The sequence below is a fragment of the Poecilia mexicana genome, unplaced genomic scaffold (assembly GCF_051168715.1).
Source record: "Poecilia mexicana isolate PSO_F unplaced genomic scaffold, ASM5116871v1 scaffold_4, whole genome shotgun sequence".
NCBI lineage: Eukaryota > Metazoa > Chordata > Actinopteri > Cyprinodontiformes > Poeciliidae > Poecilia > Poecilia mexicana.
This window is the reverse complement of record NW_028263373.1, coordinates 27,362,509-27,384,176: the sequence shown is the minus strand read 5'-3', so window position 1 is coordinate 27,384,176 and position 21,668 is coordinate 27,362,509. Positions and strand designations below refer to the sequence as shown.

At 42.5% G+C, this 21,668-nt stretch overlaps 1 protein-coding gene across 3 annotated transcripts in view; it reads right to left on the bottom strand.

The window, feature by feature from the left end:
• The window catches only part of lpp (LIM domain containing preferred translocation partner in lipoma), a 181,159-nt gene that overhangs the window by 17,156 nt on the left and 142,335 nt on the right, over positions 1 to 21,668 (bottom strand). For all 3 annotated transcript variants that reach the window (XM_014974477.2, XM_014974437.2, XM_014974442.2), the window contains one exon: positions 11,850 to 12,019. In XM_014974477.2, the coding sequence (XP_014829963.2) occupies positions 11,850 to 12,019 (170 nt within the window). The remainder of the gene's footprint in view (positions 1 to 11,849; positions 12,020 to 21,668) is intronic.

The window sequence follows — 21,668 nt, the reverse complement described above, 5'->3', positions numbered from 1 at the left end:
TACTAATGGTTTGCTAACTCTGAGGACTCAGTGACCTTAAAACCCATCAGCTGCGGATGTTGCGGACGGAGGGCTTTGTGACGCGCCACTCGGTCCGGACGAGCGATCCGAGGTTTGGGTGTCTCTGACCTGGAACGGTTTTATCTCCGAATGTGGTGTGCCTGCCACGCTCGGCTCGGCTCACTGTGTCAGTGTGAGAAATTCACACCGGTTTATAGATGACCAGCGTGTGCAGGAATGGGGTTGCATCCTGCCAGAGCCCCTCAAGTTAAAGAACCCCACTGGAACCATCTCAGGAGTCCCAGCCAAGTGAGATCCTTTTTCCGAAGACTTGAAGTTCTTTCACAGCCGTCCGGACAAACTAATCTAACAGCACACGTCCGGTGATGTTTGCATTCTGCGCTTCTGCTCTGCTGTGTGCTTTACTTGTTCACTCAGACATCTTATTCTGGCTGCGTGATAACATCAGACTAGATCCAACATGGAGAGACAGGGTTGACATGCAGCTCATGACTTGCTCGGGCCTTTCTTCAAAATAAAAAAGGTGGCAGCAGGGCCCCCCGCTCCCCACCCAGATCCTTCTCTCCCTCTCTCTCCGTCTGAGTCGGCCTGCCTGTCTGCCTTAAATTCAGGCTCCGCAGCAGAATGCGACCCCTCTGGACTTTGGGCAATGTCTCCTGCTCTGGTTACAGAGAGAAACTGACAAAGACCCCGGCAGTAGCGCGCGTATGCCATGAGTTGGAGTGACATTGTGGTGGGTCAGCAGTGGGTCACAGAGATTTTCCTCTCCTGCTTGCTCCTGTCGAGGGCCGCTCGGGGTGTTGGACCAACAAAAACACTTCAGGAGGCCAACAAAAGACGGCCCGCTACAGAAATCCACTCATTGTTTGTCAAAAAAATGGGCTTGCAGTTATTCAAGTGTTTTGCAAAACTCAATTTGCATGTGCTTCTACTTCTGAAATAATTTGAACCAATAAAAGGCAGTTTGAAGGATCTCACAGTAGATGTAAAGCATTACTTACTAGTGAGGAGCAGAGAGGCACTGATCTGATATTAATGTCAGTATCGATCCTGGAAAAAATTCTAGATCAGGTATCGGTGGCAATGTGTCCGAGCCATAAGGACAGATCTATTCAGTCTAGCTCTATGCTTTGTGCTCTGAGTGACGTCTTGCTTTATTCTTAACTTTACATAATATTTAGGATTCCTAATTGCCCGTTTTGAACCATTTGAAAGAAAGTTTATTGCAGTTTATTTTTTTACATGTTTGACCAAGGTGGTTTCTTTATTATTTATTTTACATTAGCTGTTGTACTCCTGATGGGCCTGACTGAATAAATTAAGGTTGTTTTTACATGTTTGATCAAACTTGTGAAGCTATTGGTGTAATTAAGTGCTGTACTTTGTAATTTACTTTGTAAGGAAGACACAGTTGTATTGTGTTTTATGCCTGACACAAAAAGAAATCATACAATAATACATTATTATTTGAGTATATTTGCATATACAATATGCAACAATTTACATACATAATATTTTTTTATGTCATTCAGTGCTTTGTATCTCCTATTCAGAGAAATGTGTCTTTCTGCTGCGTTTTACAATCTGGAGCATCAATCACTGAGTGTAAAAGCTTCGTTCAAGGATTCCTTCAGTCAGATGTTCTTAAGGTTCTAATTTATGATTTCTCAGGTCAGATCTTTAAGTTCTCTGATAAAGACAAAATCCCTCTTCCTGATCAGAAGTAGTTGCTGCTTGTGACTAACAGAGAGGTCAACAGTGACCTGACCCCAAAAATAGGTCAAAATCACTACGGTCTGTTTTTAGTGCAGTTTGCTTTGTGAATCTGGTGCAGAGATGAAGAAAACAGAGCAAAACAGCAGCAAAAAACTCTGAAAAAGGCTGCACTGCTTTGTGTATTCTAACACCCTCTGTGCTTCTCACTCACTCGCCTGTAATAGATAGGACAGCTGCATTTCCTGTAGCATGGGTTCAGTAATAAAAAGTAATGACTTGCTTGAATTCTGTGGGCTCACACCCACTGTACAGCACAAATTATACACGCACATAATTGTCTTGGCAAGTCTGGAGACACACTAAGATGTGAAACCCTATTCATGCGAGTGCTATCTAATTGGCTCTCTCCTTTGAGGAATTAGACCGAGTTAATCACGTCTGAATATACAGAACTCAATTAGAACTCGCCAAGCTAATGCAGACAGCCATGAATATTTGATGACACAGTCAGCAGAAAGCAGAACCTCTGCGTGAGCGTACAAGCGGTGTGGGTGTGTACCTGCCGCGGCCTCTCGCCCTGTACGGTGAAAGGGCCCTGAACGCATCGCGCCGGCTGAGGTTTCCGGGGTCTGACTACCTGGATATCCATCACGGAGATGTGACAGGCGTGTGGGCGGAGTGCAGTCGTTTCCGATTAGTAGCGTATCGCGGCTACATTACAGATTTTCTCCACCTTGTATCTTTCTGCCGATTCCAGTGGAGTCGGGATGTTTTTCGAAACACTGGTCGGTTCCTACGTCCTCGTCGTCAATGACAGCGGCGGTTGGAGGGGGAGTTCTTGGGGGATATCCAATTGTTAGTTTGGAGAGTCAATTGTCCTGTGTTGTGAAGGACATTGATTGCCAGGGGCCCCCGATACAGCTGGCACCCTGTCTGTGGCCCTCCTGGTTCGCCTGGGGAACTTGCCTTTGATACATGGATCATTTGATGATGTTGCCCTTGTTGGAGCTCGGTTTTTGAGTTGACATTCTGCCACCTTGCTAAGAGATGAAGCCAACCCCAATAGAGGCACGCAATCCCATTCCGCATGCACTCATCGAAGCCCAAACAAGCAAAGTCAGTCCTGCAACCAAAGCACTTTTGTCACAAACGATTTGTTTCCATTGCTACATTAGAAAGTTCTGCAACGATCAGATGATAGAAATATTTACAAATGTGTTACAAATTATAAATTTTAAGAAATATAGAGACGAGGGTTTTTACAGAGTTTCCTCCCAGCATCACACCTTTTTTAGCTAGAGAACCCCCATAGCATGATGCTAATTGCCTTTCCACGCAATTCCACTTGATTCTCATCTCCCTTCACTGCTCAGTCTGGGACTTCTCCCATTGAACTCCATTCCTCCAGTAGAATTTTAACAGGGCCAATCAGCAAAGAGAAGGAAGTTGAGAACGATGACAATTTTTCTGTGTTGTTTTAATAGAAGTCTGCCTGTAGTTTTAGCAATGGCGACGGTGAAAGATACATCAAGAGCAAATGTTAGTGATTGGATAAAATTTAAAACCTCAACCTCTTTGCCGATTCTCTGAAAAATGACTTTTAGACTTATCCACAAAGTTTTCCCCGACCTGTCTGCTGTGTACCTTGGTCTTCGTAATCCTGTTTGTTCACTAACGTTCTCTAACAAACCTCTGAGGCCTTCATCAACACAAGGAGAATCTCATTAATAGATAGGCAACTCAAAGATAGCTCATTGCCGTGTTTTTATTTCGTCAAATTGTATTTGTGAAAATTTAGAAAATCATTGCTTTTTTTTCATTTAATTACATGGTTCTTTTGTTTGTCAATCACAGAAATTATGGATAGAAATACATCATTTGTGATTATAACAGATTGACAACGTTGTGTTCCGATAGCAAAGTCAGCATATGATTCATTATGTTTAGAAACACTGATTCAGTCACACCTTGTAAACTCTGGATTCACCTCAGCAGCAGGGAGCTGTTCACTGCTCTATTCATTTCTATCTCTTGTATTCAAATGAGGGGATGTGGTTATCTGACGCAGTCAGACAAGGCAGCAGCAGCAGCAGTTAGCCGGATTGGTACCAGATTAGATCAGCTCTGCAGTCTGTCTGTGGGAAGAGCTGGGAAATAGAAGTGAGTGGCTTCACAGCCAGTTCACAGTTTATCTTTTCATTTATTTGGCATTCTATAAAAGCACATCTGGAAGGGAATCAACTAACTTTGGGTGGGTTGTGGTGCTCCGAAGAACAGTGAAGATTCAGGGAGTAAAAAAAAACATTAAAGACAGATGAAGTACCTGCGGTCATCCAAAACGACAGGCAGGAGAGGAAACGAGAGTGTGGGTTGGAGTGGATTTAAGTCAGTATGAGGAGTAGAGTATCAGAGGAGGTTGTTATGGATAGGGTAATGAGTAGGCCTGTCGCGATAAACGATAAATCAATTAATCGCACGTCTCTTCCTGCCTTTTTTTTTCTTTCTCTTGATGACGCTGAATGAAAAAAGGCTCAGCTCCGGTGCTCTCCACTGACCCTCCCTTCCTCATTTCTTTAGTGCAGTGGTTCTTAACCTGGGTTCGATCGAACCCCAGGGGTTCGATGAGTCGGTCTCAGGGGTTCGGCGGAGCCTCTGCCGCGGAGGTAAAGACACACTTGTGTAAAGTCGTGATGACGCCCCGCTTGCCATCACTTGCTGCAGAGGATCACGTTACATTGCTTAGCCAATCAGAGCTGCGGAGGAGCACTGATTGAAGGCGCTCCACTCTCAGCATGGATTTGAACTTGTGTCTCGAGTTACTTCAGCAAAGCTCACAGTTTTTACCAAATTCTGTAGATTTCGGTGTACTTCTAAATCTGCTCCTTAGTCTCATCTTTTCGGGCCTGCTACTGCCTCTAGTGGCATGGGGGTGGTAACATAACTAACATAATTACATTACTAAGTCAGAATGCCGCAAAGTTCTTATTATTTATAATTAATTTTTCATTCTCAAATATGCACTGATGTTTGTCTTAGCTGTCTGCAAGGGTAAGTTAATATTATGATGCATTTAGTGTGACAGTGGTGTATGTGTGGTTTATATGGTGTAAAGCAGTGGTCTTCACACTAGAACTGCACACTAAAAAGCTAGCTTTTTAGCTAGTTTTAGCTAGTCAATTAGCTAGCTTTGAAAACTTAGCTTCCCCTCAAGTATTTTTTAAAATAAATTCTAATGTGGTAATTTACCTGGCTGCTTTGTGACCTTTCAGTTGAATAAAGTTTGACATCTCTGTTGAAGATTTGGTTATTAAGTCAAGAATTCTTTATGTAGCTAGCAGATTCTACATGGAGGAAGCCCGTTTAGCCAGCGGTTCTGTTTTCACTCCTCATTTCCATCTGTTTTCCCCCCAATAACTTCATTTCAAACAAGAACCACATAGGAACAAAATAAAACACAGACATTAGAGAACAAATACAACATCTAAGGGCATCAAAGAACATGTAAACTATAATGCTAAAATTAAATTGTAGTCTTTCAAGGTCAGATATAATTTTATATCTGACCTTAGCTAATACTGAAATTAATACTTTAGCATTAGCTTCTGCTGACTACTGTGTTGGTGTAGTGCTTTAGCATTGCAGGACTCAGTATCAATGATGTGTTTAAGTCTGAGAAATCACCAAAAGTAAGCTATTCAAAAACATTTAAGATATATTTAAATGTCAACTATAAGTCATTTGTAAAACAGACTTTGCACTCACACATTTGGACCTTGTCAACTCTCTCTCTCTCTCTCTCTATATATATATATATATATATATATATATATATATAAACTCACAACAGAAATGCCACAGAAAATGAATTTGAATGCCATTAACATTAATTATAGCTCTCAAAGGAAAGCCTGTACTTGCTTAAAGTAGTACCTGCAGGTTAAACCTTTACACAAACCACCAGTCTCCGATTGGTGGTTTGTAGCGCTTACCTTGAAATTCCACTGAAACTTGTTACTGGGGTTGAGGGAGACGCACACATATTGTTTTGTTCCTTTAATAATGAAATCAGTTAAAGTAACAGACCAAACAGCTTTAGTTAAAATGATAAGCTATGTAAAGAGGGAACACGGACAGACAGCGGAAGAGTTCTGACTTTCCAAGACACTCAAGCAAACTGCCGGGGTTAAAAGCTCATCAGCCAATCATGCTTCCTAATGGCTACTAGTTCAAGGCGCTTGTCTTTTACAACAGCAGGATGGAAAGCCAATTTATTTTAAATAACACAAAGATAATAAGCTTTATTACATTTATGGCGTCCGTGACCTTGGTGGTCTCAAAAATTTGGTAAAAAAAGAGGCTGAAATAGATAAAGCTCTTTGTCTCGGCACATCCTTTCATTACTTTTCTTTAAGAATGAAGCTCGCTTTGTTACTTTACCTCTAAGCCCGGTGCCCTCCGGAGGGTCTGCGTCTGAGCACGAGAATCAACAGAAAGGCAGAACGGCGATTCTGAGTCACACAGGACCCAAAAATGTTGCCATTCATCACCAGAGTCTGAAATAAAATGGTTGCTAAAGAACACTTTGAAAAGAAATGAACCCAGAACTCGGCAGACCCAAAGTTGGCGGTGGAAATATGGCATTTAAGTAACGTGGTGCTGTGGTAACGAGGCAGATATGATTCGGAGAACAGTAGGCATGGTAACCTGCGTAAGTAATTAACCTCGGTGACACTGAATCCCACTGCTGAATCTCTTCAAAGACCAGCACGGCTATCAGATATATGACGGGTCCCAGCTGCTTTCAGCTCTGTTAACTAATGTGCTCTCATGGTTAGAGGCACGGTTCCTAAAGTGAGAGCACAAAGAAAATTACCCTTCCTTCCCGTCCTTAATAGATGCCTTAACTCCAATAATCCCCACTAATTGAGAACATTTTGACTTTTAAAATTAAGATGTGAGAGCTGGAGGAACACAGAGCACTGATGTTCTGCTCTGGTTTCGGAGGTAAAGTAAGAACGCCATTTTATTGGGTGCAACTCACCAGTACCGGATTGGACAGCCTTTCGTCTTTACCATTGCCTGAATTCTTTTTTTTTTTTTTTTACATGAAAAAAAAAAAAAGAATTCACGATTCTGATTTTTTTCCCTTACAATTCTGACATTAATCCTCTAAGATCAAAAGTCAAAATTCTGCGAAAAAAAAAGTCAAAAATTCTGACTTTAGTCTCAGAATTCTCAGAAAGTCAGAACTTTTTTCCCCCTCAGTGACCCTGATCCTCTTCCACAGACTTCAGTGTAATACTCAAAGAAATTTCACTTTATCACACTTTGAAGTTACAGGATATTGAATCATAAATGGACTAGCACTCTGCATCAATGCTCCCTTTTCTCATTTGTCTACAATTAACATTTTGGGACCAAAGCGTCTTGATTGGACAGTCTGTACAGTGAGTTGTTCTGTCACTGGCTTCCTCTGGTATCTGATTTTCTGAGCTTCCAGATGCCATCTGATTTATCAGTTATTTAGCCAGCGATGCTCTGAATCAACTGGAAGCCACTTCACCGGAGAGCTTTCTTGGAAAACACTTGGTGGCAGTAAAGCTGAAAGCTCCGTTTGTCATTTGCAGTGATCGGCGCCTTGCTGGGTGGTGTGTGTGCGTGTGTATGTGTGTGTGCGCTCACAGCCTGTCAGTTCTATTATATGTTTATATACCAAGCAAGTGGAAGAAATAGGAACGGGGGGGACACCTCAGGCAAAAGCTCATGAGACAAAGAGAGAGGAAACAAAAAAAAACAATGACGTGCCGATGCTCTCGCATTACCACAATTCTAAATCACTCCATGCAAAACGGGACATTAATTGCATGGCTGCAGAGTTTATCAGCGACAAGGCGTATTCAAATAGGCGGTGATAAGTCCGGCGTGAATGGAAGGCCAAAGCAGTGTGAGGTTGGCTAGAGAGAGATATAGCAGCCTGTAAAAACCAGGAAGCGAGAGCCACAACGATAACAGGTGTGGGAGAGATCCTCTACATTACTAAAAGGAATCAGTAACATCTAGGCAAACGGTCTGAATGAGGCAAATCACGCTGTGGAAGAGATACGGCTCGCCCACTTCAAATGCCGCCATTGTTCCCCCAACCCGAGTATGTAAAGGGGAGGCCGAGATAAGCGCCCTGCTAATCACCTACTTTGATACACGGCAGTATACTTTGTTGGACGGCAATCGATGTGCGAAAAGCGTATTCCTGCAATTCCTGGCAAATGGAGTGATGGCGTCTACTCAGGGCGAGTTTCCCCCAGGGGCGCTCCGTCCACCTGGATGACGTCCTACAACCAATGTGACGAGGTATCAAAGTCGTGTTGGAAAGAAAATCCATTTCACATGAAGAGAACACATGACCAAAACCAAAAGTGGGAAATGAGCTTCCAGTTTTTAAGACGACGCGTCCAAGCGGTTTATTGAGGGAGGATTTTGAATCGGTTGGAGAAACGTTTACTAAATCCTAGCTGGTTTTGTGTTTCTTTCAAGTGAAAAGATGAGTGAGGAGAGTCAGGCAGGTGTGTTCAGCAACAAATTTCACTTTAAAAACTCCTGATGAAAGTTTGGATAAAATGAACATGGTATGTACATAAAGTACGGATGAATTATCCTTCCTCTGAAGTACAGCCAATTGACAGTTACAATTTTAACTTAACTTTTGAAACAAAATGACTTCGTTTAAAACCTCTAAAATGTTTGATTTGAGACAATAGAAGATTTTCTTAGACTTTTGAAAACGCTCTTAGGCTTAGAAAGTTAAACATAGTGATTAACCACAGTGTTAGAGTGTGATTAATCTGATTAAATGCTACAGTCGATTGAAAGCACTACTATATATAAACCTAGTCAGTTGCCGGTTAAGTCCACGGACATCAGATCGGTGTTGTATCCTGTTACATACCTGACGGCAGAAATCCGTTTCCCCCAAACGAAATCATCTTTGGCAAATTAAGAACAGCTCACCAACTAAACCGAATACTGCTTTTTGTGGGGGACAAAAGTTAGAAAATCTAAAATAAACACAACCAAACCACCTTGCTGAATGTGATCTGAGACATTCCTGGACTGACTGGAGTTTGAAGTTTTGGCTCAGTGGGCTCCAACACTCCTCCTCGGAGGCTCAGGGCTTCGAGTTTGCTCCCTAATCGTAACCGAGGCGCACGGCCCTCAGGATGGGAATAAAAGAAAAAATTACTTTCATTAAGAAATTCAGATTTCCTCCACCCTTTTGATCTAGTGCCAGAAGAACATTTATGCTGATGAAATGCATAAATAAAGTTCTTAAATGATCCCATTCCTCTTTAGTGTGTGTGTCGGAGTTGGAGAACCTCCAGACGAGACAACCACAATCACAGTGAGTGCCCCCGAAGAGAGATGACTTCCGAGACAGCCTGCCTCGGCTCTGACTGTCATGAGGCTCAACGTCCAGACTTTTTCTGCACATTAAGGCGTTTTCTGCAGAACACTGAACAACTGTGTTTTCACAAGAACTCGCATCGGCTAATTAGTCTTCAAAATTTTGAAAGTGTCTGCTACAAATCAGCAGTTTGTTCAGAGATGCTCCTGTAATAAGACACTTCATTCCTGACCAACTAACCTGCAGAAAACTTTCTGCTGAATTTACTGTGATTTTAAGCACTTTAACCTCGCCTGATTACTGCCAGACCTTAGTCACTTCGAAGAACCTGTCTGACGACAAGAAGTAAATTAAAGAAATCCTGCCTTGATCTCAAGAAATCCAAGAACAGATGAGAAACAAAGATGTATATCGGTCCAGAAAGGGTTGCAAAATGATTTTTAAAGCTTTAGGACTCCAGCGAGTCCAAAAGCTTGGAGTTGGGCGGGTTTTACATTGTTTCTGGACTGAAATCAGTCAGATCTGGCAACCCTGGTCCCCTTTTGCTCTACTATGACAGAGCGCTGACTGACAGACCAACCCACCAGGTCAAGTCCACATGTGCGCAGTTAGCAACAGTCTCCCTGTTGCTGCCAACTTAGCGACTTTGACGCTATTTAACGACTTTTCAGACAAAAAATGTGGTTTTGTTCAAAATTGGAATTGCAAGATCAGCCAGAAAACTAATATCGGTGTTTTCATAATGTGACGCATATGATGCAAGAACAGTGTTTCCATTGCAAAATGCATATATTTTGATGTGGCTGAAATCCCAAGTTTTCATGGTACAACACTCAGGGAATCAGTGGGGGAGGTCCAAGGAAAAGCCACTACTGACAAAGAAGAACAAGAAGACCCATCTCACATTTGCCAAATAAATATTTCAATTATTCTCAAATCATTTTAGAGGATATTCTGACCAAGTAAAAGTGGAGGTTGAGAGAGAGAGAGAGATGTAACAGAGAGTCCTGTTACATCCGATGCAAAATCAAAACATTTTCAGCAAAAGAGCTAAACATGGTGGTGGTAGTATTATGGTCTGGGGCCTGGACAAATTGAGCTCTCTGAACGAGGCTGGGTGGCCATTAGTTCATGACCTTAAGCTCATTTGAGTTTAGCAAGAGGACAATGACTCAAAGCACATTGTCCAGTCCACTTCTGACTGGCTTTAAAAAAGTAGAAGGAAGGAGGCAAAGTTAAGGTCTAAACTTATACAAAATTATCTTAAATAGGCCGTGCTGAATCCCTCGTCAACTTGTTGTCATGTACGGCTGATCGTGAGAAACTCAAACCCTCTCAGTTCCAGCTGTTGTGGAGGGCTGGGCACTTCTGCTAAATGATTCCCCTGTGGTCTTACCGGATGATGTGTCTTTCCTGACAAAGGAAGCACTTTTACATTTCTTGTGCAACACATTGACAAGAACACTGCTCATACATTTTTGAAGTGGAGTGATAATAATAATAAAAAAAACCCTGAAAATTAAAAATAACTCTGCTAATTTCTGGGATTCCTGCCCTGCAGACGACTTTTCTGGTAAACTTCGAGTCGTTGCACAAATTAGACAAAAAGTGGAGGAAAGATATTGCTGAAGAGTTACATCCAGTGTGATGATTGCAGAATCTCACGCATTATCCTGTTGAGTCATGTGAAAAAGTGTAAAAGTTTTGTACTCAACAATCTCTGAATGCAAATGAGGTGAAATATGGAATTATAACCTGGGATAGAAAAAGTCAGATCGGAAAGGGCAGAATAAAAAGCGTACGGTGTTGCTGTGTGTGTTTGCTGAAGCCCATTATGTAAAACAGATACCAAATGTTAGTCTGCTGACCTGCTGATGGCAAAAACGCTGGGTTGGTTTCCATGGTTACAAGGTAACCTACTCTGTGAACCCAACTTAATTAGTGGCCAAGGTTTCTTGAATAAGCCCTTGCATTTTTAGGACTTCCTGTGTTTTTTTTTTATAAATCGTTCCTCTGGTTTGAGGGGAGTAGAGTTTGTTTTAGTGCATCTTATAAAAAAAGTTAAATCTAAATATTCTGAGAAGAAAAAAAAATCCAACACGTCTCTTGCTGCTCAAACTGGTCCAGTTTTCTTGAGCTTCTTCCACATCATCAGACTAAATTAGCCTGAATTCAATCAAACATTTTAAAGACATGATAATAACAAATCTCAACAGTTTTAATGAGATACAGTTTATGGAAAAAAAACAAACAAAAAAACAAATTTGGCTAATAGATGGGGGCTGGTGTAGTGATGGGACCTTGCTTAATGTAAACACTACATTGTTTCTATGAAGTCTGTCTTGACATATGTCATCTAACGGTGGCCTTATTATTAGGAACACCTCATTGATGACGGGCTCGACCCCCATCACCTTCAGAACATCAAGATGTCAGAAACATTCTCCAGAGAATTCAGCCCATGTCGACATGATGGCATCAATAGCTGAGTTTCTGAGCAAATTGAAATTACGAAAATAAATTTGCTCAATTTTGAAACAAACAAACAAACAAACACCCCGCCCCCCCACACACAAACTCCTTTTCTAAGAATATTGCTAAAATCTTGCCTTGTGTCACAGACAAGGTGACACGTCATGACGAAAAGCCAAAACCTCTACATCAACAATCAAGAGAGTGACACGGTGAGGTAAGAGTAATGGATGTAGCTTACGATGTAGCAGGGCTCACAGTACGCCTTCTTGTCCACAGCGTAGAAGGGTTTGCCGCGCAGGGGTTTGCTGCAGGTCATGCAGATGAAGCAGTCGACATGGAACACCTGGTCCATGGCGGTGCACCCGGTGCCCTCGCCCACTACGTTCTCCCCGCAGCTGGCACAGCGTCCTGGGTGGCAAAGGCAGAGAGGAGGGCCGAGCACAGGTCAACCAAACAGTCAACTGAATGTTTTCAGCTTCAGAAAAATACAGGAGACAGATTCCACTGTTATGTATGTCATAGTGAAAAGTGACTCTAGCTCCATTAGCTGGTGGTTCTGACAGAAAATGCTTGACCTGATGCTTTTTGTAGTAGGGGTTGACCCCAAGATACAAGAGCGAAAATGAGAAGAAGTGAAAAAGCATTTAGAGGTATTGGTGTCGTTTGATAAAAAGTACAGACATAACCTGGAGGAAAAGTATTTCATGTTGCCTCTGGGTAGAAACACACATTTAGTTTACCAAATTACAGAATCTACAAACCGTTGACTGAAAAAAATAAAAACTAAACAGGCACAGACTGACTGTAAAAGGTAATAGTTTCACAGCTGCACCAAATTGATGTGGCAAAAAGTGGAAATGCTAACCAGAAGCTCTTCAAATTTGCTAAATATTCTGTAACTTCATTGTAATGATCACAACTTCAGACCAAACAGAAATTGAAGATGACAGTCCTGGCAAACTGATGGTACCATTTGGATTAGGTCTCTGAAAACACGTTGCTATTCAGTCCTGAATAAGACCAATAGTCTTCACTCGTAGATAGTCAGACTCCAGCTTGTGTAACCAGGCCTGGCCTGAGTGGGCTTTCAGAGACCATCTAACACATGTTCAAGTGGGGAAAGATGAGAGAGACCCGCTGACCACAGGACCATCAAAGTGCAGTGCAGTCTGTCCATAGACTCATCTGCCATATGTGGACGGAAGACATTTTGATTGCTGCTCTTCAGGGAGTTCTCAGGAAGAGGCAAGACATTCAGTAGCTGCCAAAGAATCGTGACATACCCGCATTTAAAGCATCATGTGCTTCATTACCACCTGCCAAATCACATTTAGCTCATTGAGCTCGCTACTAAGGAAACTTTTTCAGACTGACCATGTGCAACACAGATTTCTTTCTCCTCATTTTCCCCCAAATATTTAACGGCATACTACACCGACTCTGAGAAACGTTCCACCCAGTGGTGAGTAAAGATTTAGACCAAGAAAATTATCAAGGGACTAAATAAAGGACACAAAGGACAAAATGGCAGATGAAATGGGCAAATTAATTGGCAAAGAGTAGTTCTAAATGTCCAAGACAAGTGGTCAAAACTTCTATCACATGCAGATGATGCTGTGAAATCCATCTATGAGAATCTACCAGCCCCTAACAAACCAAATTTATACTCCCACTGTACTAAATGTCAAAGCATTCAACACGTCTATGACAAGACGGCTCAAATTCTTTTACATCATCCCAAAAAAACTAAAGATGCCCCTTTAAATCCATTCCCTATAGTCAGAAGTGCCTCATCTTCATTTCTATTTCAAACCGACTGGATAAGGAAGGATTAAATACTATAATTACGGCACATTAAAGAGACCATACACATCACCAACGGGTGACATCTGCTGAAAAAGTCGGGCTTTAAACGATAAAAAAAGAAAACTTTAGAAGTACAAGGAAGTCTTTGTAACAGGGGCACAAGTGAACTGATACTATTGCTCCACAAAGAGCCTGATTGCATATTGCGGGACATGGCATTTGGATATCTTTAATTGAGTTGGAGATATCTTTAATTGAGTTTAAGATGTCCTCGACTCAATGCAAGTTATCTTCAACCCAATTAATGACACTGTCAATTTAATTACTGGTATCTCCAAATAATGGGGTTTGAAAAGATATCTGAGAATGTTTTATGTTTTTTTTTACACATCTGAGGACAGATGCAATCTCGCAGAGGAAGCATGATACAGTAATATTTAATTAATTCAAGTTCAGTTCAATGGATCGTTTTTTCCTCTCCCCTCTGCATTTCGCTTCATCTCAAAGCTGATTTGGACCGATGATTGACGCTCCGTCTGTTCTGAACAGAGCGGTTCAGGCGCGTTACAGACATAGGCGAGACGCTAACCGGGGGCAGATAGAGTATCTGATGCTTGCTTTTCTTTTTTTCCTTCTTCTTCTCCACAGTTCCACTCGCTGTTTTTCATATCAGGAATTCAAACGGAGTGGAAAGCGGGATCCGTCTCAGGTATCAGCGCAACTTTGGGCTCCGTCTTGTGCTGCCGAGATCAAACATCCGCTCGACTGCGAGGGCTCGCTAATAGTGCGCTAATCTCAGAGAAGTCATTATCTTATCACGGGGGCCGCTCCGCAAACGGAGAAAATCATCTGCAAAAAGGACGAGCAGAACCGCAGCTTCACAGGAAGGCATTACTGGAATACTGAACATCTGTAACTCTGACTGTTAACGAGGCTCATCGTTCGCCGACGGGGGCGGAGGGGCGAGGAAAAGAAAAGAGAGGGAAATTGCAAAACAAAGGCCCGACGTTTAACTTCTCGAAATTCTTATCACAGCCGCATTTTTGCGCGTTAATCTCGAAACGGCTGTCATCCCCGGCGAAGCCGACAAGTTTTCATAAAGCCTGCAATCGGTTTTCATCTGCTCCCGCAGCTCTATCCACACCTCAATTACGGCTGCGTTACCTACTGTACGGGGAGGCAGATTAAACAAACTAGTGAAGGCACGTCTCCGGGGGACATGTGGGTGTCAGTGGAATCACAAGCAGGGTAATCACTTCAGAGAGCCAGAGGGAAAGAGAAAAGAAGAGAGAGAGAGAGAGCCTGTTAGTGGCTTCGGATCACAGGCCATCTTCAGTGAGTGGATGAGAATGCCAAACATGTCCCATAGGGCTCCCACTTTAAATAACGAGCAGGAAACCTCTCGGAAATCCTTTTCCTTTTGGCGGTCTGTGATCGCGAGGGGCCCGAGGAGATACCGGCGCGCGGCTGTGGGTGAAACGTACGCGGTTCTTTTTTTTTTTTTTTTTTTTTTTTTTTTGCCGCACATATTCACACATATCCTAACATCAGAGCGATGGAAGGGGAAGAAAAAATACAAATAAAAATGTATTCGTGAGGCAACGCCACACATGTAGACGAGATCTGAAGTCAGAGACGTGAGTTGTACGGCGCGCTGCGTTCACCCACTCAGCAGCAGGAGCAGATCTGAGGCCGGCCTTCAGCCTGCTGTACGCTCTGATCTCTGCTCTCCTTAACAAACATTAAGCTCCTTCTGTTGTTTGGAGGACATTGAGGCTCTGAAATCCAGTGAACAGAGTCAAACTTATAGATGTGGAGAAACTCGTTAGCAACCCTGGTAAAGATGTGTAAGACAAAATGTTATTTATTCAGCAATTTGTACATTTATTATAGAAGGGGAGGGAAAAAAAAACACACTTTAAGACATAAGTGGTATAATTTACTGGCAACCCTGCTGATACTTTCTACATCTCCCTTCCTGGCAATAGAAAAGTTCAGTGCTTATATCTTTCACATGGTTTGTAGCACACAGAGGGATCTTTGACTGCTGGCTCAGGTTATAACAGGAAATAAGATTAGTTACCGTAGCTACGCAGATGATACACAGCTCTACATCACGATGTCAGCAGGTGACTCTAAAGCCATCGATGCACTGAACATCTGTTCAGTGCTTAGAAGAAATCGATGATGTGCCAAAACTTTCCCTAGCTGAACAGAAACAGAACTGAAGTTATTATCTTTGGACCTAAAGATGATCTAGAGTCAGCGCATAGCTTCAGTTATGACAGCTGGAAACTAGAGATCAGGCCCCAGATATGGTGTGAACATTCAGAGTCACATAAAGACGGTTACAAAGTCGACCTTCTAAAACCCAAAGAACATTTCTAGGATTAAAGGAATAATATCTTCTGGTTCTGGTTCTGCTCTGCATCCCCAGAATTTTTTTTTTCCAATAGAAACTAGGACAAAAATATATAGCAATAGTTTGTTCTTTAGCACTGATGTCATTTCATTCAAATTTGAGGCTAAAATAAATAGCTTATTTAATAATTCTAATCATTTCTTATGAATTAGTCAACCTTGATTTGATCATCTCTTGCTTAAAAGCTAAAATACCAAGAACGGTCAGATCTTGGCTCATTTGTTTTTAACAGATTTATATCTTTTTAGTTCTCATTGGTGAAGAAATGACATAACGAGTCGGTAACGTGACACGTGTTGCTGAAAGTCGGAACTGTTCTCTTAATATATTTGTCCTGTTAAGTAGAAGAGGAAAACAGTAGATGGGACAGCAGATTGTAAAACTGCATTAAAAAAAAAAAAAAAAGAGAAAAACCAGACTTTTTATTTCTTTAACATAACTCCCAACAAATTCGCCGCCGCTCCCGTGAAGTCGCCTGCCAGTGGGCCGCGACGATCCCCCCCCACAAAGCGTTTCAGAGTCTCTGTGTTGTTTCTAAAATCCTCGCTGTCTGATAACAGGGAGGAGCGCTTCTTTTTTTTTTTTTAACCATTCCTCACATCAATTATTTCATACGGCTGTGTTGGAAATAAGCTTTTTCAATTTGGAGACACGACTTCAATTGACTCGTTGAATAATACAGGACAGCGAGTGAAGCAACTCCCCGTATTTACCCCCGTGGAGTTCATCCCAAATACTTTCGAACTATTTCAGCCGGGCATAAAGGAATCATGAAAAAGCCCCAGCTCTCCCCCTGTGTTCCCCCTTTTTTTTTTTCGCGGGGAGTGGAACCAGAGTCTACATATGAAAACTTCAAATATTTCCTGTAGAACCAACGCGATGGCGACGGGTGGGATGAGGAACGAGGGGGGGGGAGTTCATTTACACTTTACTCACTTTCTTTGCTTTCATTCTTCAACCCTCAGAAGTGTCTCTTCTCTGTTACATCGAAAGTCAAAAGGAGGACTGAAGAGAAGAATCTTTTCTTCTTTTCTCCTCTTTTTTTTTTTAAAGAAGCACATTCCCTGTGAGCTACAGAGGCTTAGAATGGTTAGACAATTTAATTGGATAAAAGGAAAAGATTAAAGCGGCCCTGACTCCGTTCCATAAATAATTGATTTCTAATGTATTTGTAGTGGCAGTGAGACGCCGCTGTTTGGGATTGGGGGATGTTGAGTGGCAGAACGCTTCAGATTTCCCTCAGTCTTTGCCTTCTTTGTTTTTTCATGCCGTGAGATTGAAGCGGCATGAAAGGCGGAGAGGGAGCACACTTGCAGCTCAATTTGATCTTACATAGTCAGAAATCAAAGATCGTGCATGTAAAGAGGGATCGCAAGGAACTTTTTTTTTTCCTTTTTTTTTGTGGGAGACCAAACTTTTCACACAACATAACCAAAGGATACAAATTCTGCTGGTGCAACCCTTGCAAACCCCCCGAAGGCAACGCTAGCGACTGCACCTGCTATCCTAAACTAATAAAAGAAGCTCCACATCCATTTTGGGATTTCATCTGAACTTCTATGCTTGGATTAAAACATCTGATAGATGAGTTGGTAGGGGAGGAAAAAGAAACATTTTTAAATATGTACATCACTGCAAACGAAGAATCAAAAAAAAACACGCCAAACAGAAATGCGCGTCATTTAGCGCGCCTTCAACTTTTTCCACATTTAGTCACATTACAGGCGACTAAATCACAAGAGCAGATCTATTGAATACCAGGCTGTTCTCCTGAACCGACAGGCTGGAGAAGCAGCCGGTACGCACTCCGCCCATCTGAAGGAAGCCATGTTCTGCTACAAGCCGTGCAGAAGATACAGCAAATACTTAGAGCAAAACTGGCAAATTTAAACTACTGGTCATTAAATTAAAAATACAAGTTAGTTTGTGATTTGGGTAACTCTATTTAACAGGGTGTGCATAAGACTGAAGAGACACTGTCATAAACATGACATAACACCTGTTATGAACATGAAGGCGTCTTTATGAATGTTTATGACTGTTGTCATGAAGTGTCAATTGGTAAATAATGACACTTTTAATGTAAAGTTGGTACTTTTAATGGACTTTTAAATCAACTTTGCAATAAAAGTGTCATACACAGAATGACACTTCATGACAACAGTCATAAACATTTATAACGCTCCTTCATGTTCATAACAGGTATTATGTCATGTTTATTAGAGAATCTTGTCAATGTTATGCACATGTCTCTATAGAGATATATCTTATTTATTCATTCTAAAGTCCAAAGTCCTGTGAATCTGACTTGAAATGTTTCGTTCACAAACACTCATCATTCAGCCTGAGGTGCTGTACGAAGAAAGGTCAAAAAATAGCACATAGCTTCACAGATATACACTACTACTGTTGAACCATCACATAAAAACCTAATTAAATACATTCCAGTTGAAAAATTTCTAGGAATTAACTCTACAAAATGTATTCTGGATAGTTTCAGTTCACGATTCTAAGACCTCGGCAGCTAAAACTGGGTTCAACAACAGGATGAAGAAGTTCTTGACCTCAGCAGTGGGCCGCCGAGTGTTTGACGGAAACAAACCAAATGAAAAGAAGTCCGACCACCAGCCGCTGATGAGCCAGAGGCCACAATTTGTGCGCTTTCATCTCCTCCCCCTCTGGGGTTAATCTTGGCCGTCGCTTCGGCCTGACAACGCCGCGGCCCCGCAGTCGGCACGAAACGACAAGAGAAATAGCTGTCATCTCTTGCGTTTCAATCTCCGAACGCTTGCGTCCCCAATCCCGGCCCTGGAATCTCATTCTCAGCATCAGCAAAAAAAAAAAAGAAAAAAAAAAAGAGCGGTCTGCAGAAGTGCTGGGGCGACGGCGGAGAGGATGGAAGAGAGGCCAGGCGGTGCCACGAAGCATTACGGCTCGGCCCGTCAGGGCCAACGGCCGTCAGCGAAGAGGGGGCAGGGGAGGAGGCGGTGTAGGTTACATGTTTTGGGAGCAGGTTGTCAGGGGCGACATGAAGGAACGCCAGGGAGCGAGGACAGGTAAGCATGTTTGTCTCCGTGTTCGTGCCGCCGCTTATCGGCGCACACCAGTACGGGCTCCGGCGCGCCGACTCGTTGGCCGCGGTCAAATGTTCACTCACAAGTGAAATCTAGCAACGTGAGCGCCCGCGAGCCTCAGCTGGACTCGCACGCCAGCTGATCTTGCAAGCCTCACTGGAGCTGTCTGATGGAGGCAGGGCGGCGAGCGTCGAGCCTGGCGGAAGAGAGAGAGAAGAGGAGAGGAGAGGAGAGGAGAGGAGAGGAGAGGAGAGGAGAGGAGAGGAGGGGAAGGGTGGTCACCTTATGTGAACCGTTGCCAAAAAAGCGCTGAGAAAAGAAACCCCACGCTGGCTGGCAGCTGAGAGACTAGAAAGCAGGAAGGAGAGGTCAGTGGATGGGAAAAAAAGTCTCAAACTGCTACAAATTTTGAGCAGAAAGCTCAAAAATAATGATTAAGTACTGGGGGGGCAAAAAAAAAAACCACACCACATGAACAATACCGAGAGAAACGATGACACAGCAGAAAAACGGCTCTCCTCTCATTCATAAAAGGACCCAATTGTAGGCAGTTTAAAACAGCAAACAAAAGCTTGCTGGGTTTTGCAGAATTTCCTTCAATCTGGTAAATTTGTAGATTAAGACTGAAAGCATTTCATGTTATTTCCATGAGAAAAAAAAAAGGCTCTTAGAAGTCAAATCCGTCGCTTCACACTGACAGGGATGCAGGGTTTTTCCTCTAAAAAGGCAGCTATAATGGATCATCCTCGGGTATTGTGTTGGATAATTTAGCCCTTTGCTGTCGTACATTATAATCCACTGTAGGTGGTATAGTGATGCTGGGGCTTAAGACAAGTTGCCATGTCACCAGACTGCCGTGTGTTGCTCGCCTCCTCCCCCCTGGGTGGTCCGTGACCTCCTTCTAGCAGCATTATCCTTCTGTCTCACAGCCACTGCTGGATGCTTTCATTCCATTTTTTTTTTAAAAAAAAGGTAGAAACCTCCAGTTGTGGTCCCCTGGTAGCCTCCACATGGGGTTTAATACAGCCTGTCATAGTAATTACTGACTATAATGTGCATACAGGCGACCTGAGCTTGGTTTTCAGCTTTTGCTATGTGGGATCGCTTCCCAGATTTCAGCCAACATGATGTCGGAATAAGCAGCGGGATGGCTAGCGGCCTGGTGTGAGCTGGGCTAGCATCCGGAGCGCTTCGCTAAAGAGACACAGAGACAAAGGAATATGCTGAGACATCATCTGACGCTTCCGAACCACATTCACGCTCCGCACCAGCTGACTCCTACTGTTCGCGTGAGATTACATGACGCACAGGTGACTTCCGAAAGAGATGCCAACTGGATCTTAAATCAACTTTTTTGAGCTTTACGTCATGTTATAATGACAGTCCCTCATTAAAAACGTACCTGGAGTTTTGCCAATCCAGGTATGCATGTGTGAAAAATCCTTTTCATCTCCCGTGACAGTCATTCAGCCGTGTAAAACACCTGGGTGAACTTAGCCCCGCCTTCAAGACGAAGCTCCTCCTTGGAGCTGCAGTTTCCAAGCTTTACAGAATCTCCCACTCAGCTCCTTCAGACTAGCCAGCAGCAATTAGCAAACACTTGGTGGAACCGGACATCTGCTGAGCTCATTATATGAGCTGCTTCTCAGTGAAACAATGGTAAAAATGTTGTTAAAGGGTTAATAGAGGAGCCGTGTTGTGATGACTTCCTGAAGGCGGAGTTTCAGAAAGAGCAGGAGTTTTTAAAGAAACAGGCCTAATATCAGGGCGTTAAATTACAAAGTCAAATTTCTTTTAAGTCATACTTGATATGTGTAGCATTTTTATAACAGCTGAAAGTAACACAGTTACTTGCTTGTTCTATAAAATGGCACTATATACCTGGAAAAGACATAACATGGCCACTTTAATACAGACGCCACCAGTCCCAAATCTTTGCTTGTGAAATAAAATTTGAAAGTAGTTTTTAACCTGACTAAGCTTTGTCAGGTCCATGCAGCTGTACAGATGTGCTAAAGAAAAAGAAACTCAAAGCTTCTTTTGAGTTTCTGTAATTGAAGTTTAATTAGGATTTTAATAACCCTGCCCAGGGTGGAAAATGATGTGATTTTTATGGTTGAAAAAGGGATACAACAACCAGCTGTTTGACCCCACGACTACCTTGTACGATCTGTTTTTAGTAATTCTTTTGATTTCCACGTTATGTCTCATGTCTTGCATATTTTTTCCACAAATGAGCAAACCTTACAGCCAGAGCTAGTAAACCTGGGCTGCACCATCATGTCGCTAACAGGTGTCGTAAAACCCACTGCAGACGGATTTATAGCAACCAAGGTTAAATACTGAAGCTGTTCCGTCAGAGCTGGTATGTTTATTTCACTTTTAAAATGCAAGAGGGGAAAAAAAAGGTTTCAGGGTCCTTGGAAAGCAAAAAATGCTGGATTACATTTAAGGAGACATCTTGAATCCAAGGCGAGGTGAAAAAAAACGAAGAATAACCGAGGTGAAGGTAATCAGGAAAGCAGTAAGCGGTGAAAACTATTAGACACACAAAAAGTGTTAAACAAAAAAAAAAAAAAAAAAAAGATTCTGACAAAAACAAAAGTGGGGAGAGTGAAATGAGCACCGACTAGCAGGATGGTTGGTGTCGGAGGCACACCTTGACGTTGAAGAAGGTTGGCCAAAGGCGCTTCGGAAGTCGGGAGTGAGAACATGTCAGGGAAGATGATTGGGTGAAAAGGGAGTGTGGGGGGGT